General features: G+C 34.5%; 1 protein-coding gene across 1 annotated transcript; it reads left to right on the top strand.

Moving 5' to 3' along the window:
• Window positions 1-581: 581 nt before the first annotated feature.
• LOC136320609 (olfactory receptor 52Z1P-like) lies at window positions 582-3,511 on the top strand. The gene is made up of 2 exons (XM_066253767.1): window positions 582-651; window positions 2,553-3,511. The coding sequence occupies exons 1-2, from the start codon at window positions 639-641 to the stop codon at window positions 3,509-3,511; spliced, it is 972 nt and encodes a 323-aa protein (XP_066109864.1). The 5' UTR covers window positions 582-638.
• Window positions 3,512-4,686: the final 1,175 nt, after the last annotated feature.

Here is a 4,686-nt window from a genome sequence, read left to right as displayed (position 1 = left end):
GATTTACATCTCCAAATACTATAGCATCATAATTACTTATCTTTATTAATAAATCTTATTTTAATGGTGTTGCTTAACCTTTACAATAAACTTTTCTCACTTCTCTGGCTATTCAACATTTAATGAGTCAATTTTTGTCCCCCCCCCTAGGTAAATATATACCAATAAACTTCTCTTAATTAATAATAGGTTTGAAGATTTTTCTTAAATTTATCATGCATATTATTCACCAAAAATTAGGGCTTATAACCATAGTTTATATAATTCTTTCCTAATCAAGTTGGTGTATCCATATAATGAACTGTTAATATAAAGAGTAAGTCTAGTAAACTAATCCAAATGATTACTCTGGGTCTCAGATGCTAAAGCAATTGCTGAACATGTAAAATACCCAGAAGACTTCTCAGCCCAGAGAGGTTATTTCTTGAGTTGTTTTTGTAAATACTGATGCACAATACAGATGACTATATTTATGTATGTATGTATGTATATATATACATCTCTTCTCTGGATTCTTAAAAGCTAGATGTGACTATCTAGCTCATAAGAGCTAAGACTTAAGACCCAAGAATACCAATAAGAGGAAACTCAGATCTGTTTTTTTTTTTTTTACTATTCCAAGGATTTAGAAAAAAAATATGCATCTAAAAGGTAAAGTGAAATAGTTTAGTGGTTAGAACTGTGGCTTCTGCAATTAGAACACCTGAATTTTAAAGCAAGCTTTATGTACTACTTAGTGATGGGACCTTGGAAAAGTCCTTCAATATCTGAGTTTCCTTCTGTGTAAAATTGGAATATTAACAATAGCTACTTCATATAGTACTGGTGACCATTAGATTGGATAATATATGAAAAGTGGTTAGAATTTTTTTAATAATGTTTAGCACTTGTAAACATTGATAAATATTTGCAATTATGATTTTTATCAGTACTGCTGTAGTGCCCATTCTTGTATTGATGTGTGATATGCCATCTATTTAAATGTGCTGATATTTTCTGTGTGGCAGTTAGACAACAAAGACAGGCACTGCAAATAAAGCAAAGCCTCAGTCAGTTTACACCTCCATACGGTTAACAAAATAACTATTCAAAAAAAATCTCTCTTGGAGACTTATTAAAAGCTATGTCATCTTTTCTATATGTTTGCCGTTTGATAAGATATTTTGTTTTTGTTTTTTCCTTATCTGAACTGCAAGAAAGAGACAGAGAGACATACAGAGAGAGAGAACAGTGAAGGAGACTAGAATAAAATAAGTGTTGATAATGTAATAACGGGTCCAACTCCCTTGTTAAAGGGTGGGATATTTGAAAAGAATTTTGATTAACTCAAGGAATGATAGTTAGAGATATTCAAATTAGCATAGTTTTTTTTATCTACTTGATGGTGTAACAAACCCACATGAAAACGAGAGCTGTTCAGATTCTAGATTTTGGCAGCACTTTTCAAATGAACAGCCCTTATTATCCATACATTTGAAACTTTCTAATATTTGCAGTAAAAAAGTCTTCATAAACATACACACATGGTACCTTTGCCAAAAGTACTGCATTTGATTACAAACTTGACTAATTAAATTAATGTTTATAACCTGGGTGATAAATAATTTTATATTTTAAACTTTTTTAAAGAAAAGCTATTTTTATTCTATAATTTTTTATGTATTAAAAGTAAAAACTGCTGCTGTTTTTTAAACATTGCTAAAAGTTAATCTTATTCTTTTGTTGGTGAATATAAAAATTATTCTAACTCTATAGAAGACTCTTTCAATGATAGATATTGAATTATTATGAACCCTGACAGTCTTTAGGGACTTTTTAGACTTTCTTGTTCTAAATGAAAACATTTCATAGTCTGTATGCCTGTCTTCTTTGACTCCATTTCATAGTCTTTGAAAGGTAATGCTTATTAAGGTATAAATAATATTACAACTTTTGCATAACAGTTTAAGTTTTATATTAATTTTAACTATTATCTTTAAGAGTTCAAATGAGAAAGAGATGAGTAAAGCTTTTTTCTTTATTGTATAAAAGTTAGGCCAAGGGAATGCATTTTACATAGTAGGATGAGAAACATGAACTGAAGGCTTCTTACTGGCTCCAGTGATGTATCAGTCTACCATCCAACCCACCTCCTCCCAGTGAAGAATGGAATGTTAATCCTTTCCAGTGTTCTCTTCAGGGAATAGATGTTTTGGGGTTTAAGAATTACTATGTTAGAAAGGCAAAAATTATATACATAGTACAATTAAAACTTTAAAACTCATGTGCATAAATTATGTGGTATGGCAATTAGTTTTATAAAAATAAAAAATTCAACTCAGTTTTTCTGAATAACATTTTTTTTCCAGAGTGAATATGATATGAAACCTCATAAAAAGAGAAGTGGTTTACCCATAATCATTTAATTATTTAGTAATTTTTCTTAAAACATTTTCTTTTTTTACTATTTCATCATGCTAAAATAAATGGTGAGGAGTTGAGGAAGATGAGGAAATACTCATTTTTTACTATTATTTACATTTTTTTTTCTCTCTCTGTTTTTCATGTGTCAGACTTTGGCTACCTCTCTGTAACAACATCCAATTATACATCCAATCCTGTTATCACCTTTCTGCTAACTGGAGTCCCAGGATTAGAAGACTTCCAAATATGGATCTCGATCCCTTTTGGTTTCATGTACCTTTTGGCTGTGATCGGCAATGGTCTGGTTATGGCAGTGGTGGCCTGGGACAGGAGCCTCCATGAACCCATGTATTTCTTTCTGGCCATGCTGGCACTCAATGATGTCCTTCTTTGTACTGTCACAGTGCCCAAAATGCTTCTTATCTTCTGGCAAGGCCCTTCTCCATCAACATTTCTTGCATGTCTCACACAGATGTTTTTTGTTCATGCCCTGTTCCTCTCCGAATCTGCTGTTCTCTTGGCCATGGCTTTTGATCGCTATGTGGCTATCTGTGCACCACTGCATTATGCAACCCTTTTTACAAGATCATTCATTAGTAAGGTGGCCCTGGCTCTGGTAGTTCGAAGTGTGGCTGTAGTTACCCCTGGTGTCCTCCTCATTCTCCGTCTGCATTTCTGCAGGAGGAACGTCATCCGTCATACCTACTGTGAGAACATGGGCATTGCCAAGTTGGCCTGCAATAGCATTGCTCTTAATAGCATTTATGGGCTCACTGCAGCTCTCCTCACTACAGGGCTGGACTTTGTTCTCATATCCCTGTCCTACTGGATAATCCTGAGGACAGTCTTTAGACTACCTTCTAGAGAAGCTCGGACAAAGGCCTTTGGAACCTGTGGAGCTCATATATGTGTTATCTTGATATTCTACACTTTGGCCTTCTTTTCTTTCTTTACTCATCGTTTTGGAAACCATGTGCCCAGACATACCCTCATTCTCTTGGCAAACCTCTACTTACTGGTGCCACCTACCATGAACCCCATTGTTTATGGGGTAAAGACAAAACAGATAAGGATGAAACTGCTAGGGTTTTGTAACTATTCAAAATAATCCAAGAGCTACAAGGTAACAAAGAACAGGAGAATCTGGGATGTAGGACCAGGCTTAAATGTCATCTGACAGACCATTCTCCAGAACACCAAGCCTCTGTACAGAGCTTGAAATATTCATATTTCTAAATGCTATTATCATAAAATTGGTAAACATGAAACTAAAAGAACTGCTCAGGTTCCATCCAGAACTATCTCATCCTATTACAGTAATAAATGTGGAATATCATTGTAACAGCATAGGAGACTTAAATATCTTTTTCTATAATATACAGTGTCTCTTCTGTGTCAATTTGCTATAGACAAGACAAAATGTTAACTCCATAAATTCAGGGATTAGTTCTGATACCAAACTCATCATTATATCTAGAGGACCCAGAATATGTAAATAATTCAATAAATATTTATTGATTAGATACATGCCTTAACTAATCAAATAATAAATGCTAATGATTTTATGTAACAAACTCTCTGACGTTTTCTTATATATTATACAGGGTCTATAGTTAAAGCACTTATTTTTCTTCCTTCTCAGAAATCATTCCCTAAGCTTCCAAAAAAAATATCTCCTTTAATATCTAAGTGTAATAATGATTCTTTTTGCTGAACAAAATAGAAATTTACTCTGATTAGGTTAAGTAAACAACAACAAAAACAAGGTCTGAGTAATGTCATGACATCTAAGGATAATTTAAATTTTTATGACACAAGAAGAACAAAAACTAGGCTGCTTTTGGGCCTCAACAGCAGAAAAGCATGAACTTTTCTAATGGATTTGGTGGTACTATTCTGTCCCAGCAGCAATGATTATGGGACAAAAAATATAATTGCCTGATATCGGATCGGGCTTCTAAACCTGGATCAATCTGCTATATTTCTCACTTTATTCTTTTGTTATTTTTTTTAATGAAAGGAGGGGAGATAGAGAGACAGACTTCCATATGCACCCCAACCGGGATCCACCCGGTGATCCTTATCTGGGGCCAATGTTCTGCCCATCTGGAATCATGCTCACAACTGAGTTATTTTTAGCTCTTGAGGCAGAGGCTCCACAGGGCTGCTGTCAGCGCTTGAGACCAACATGCAGGAATCAGTTGAGGCCTGACTGCGGGAGGATGAGAGAGAGAGAGGGAGAGAGGGAGATAGAGAGAGAGAGAGAGAGAGAGAGAGAGAGAG

Source organism: Saccopteryx bilineata, chromosome 1 (assembly GCF_036850765.1).
Source record: "Saccopteryx bilineata isolate mSacBil1 chromosome 1, mSacBil1_pri_phased_curated, whole genome shotgun sequence".
NCBI lineage: Eukaryota > Metazoa > Chordata > Mammalia > Chiroptera > Emballonuridae > Saccopteryx > Saccopteryx bilineata.
This window is presented reverse-complemented; position numbering and strand designations above follow the sequence as displayed.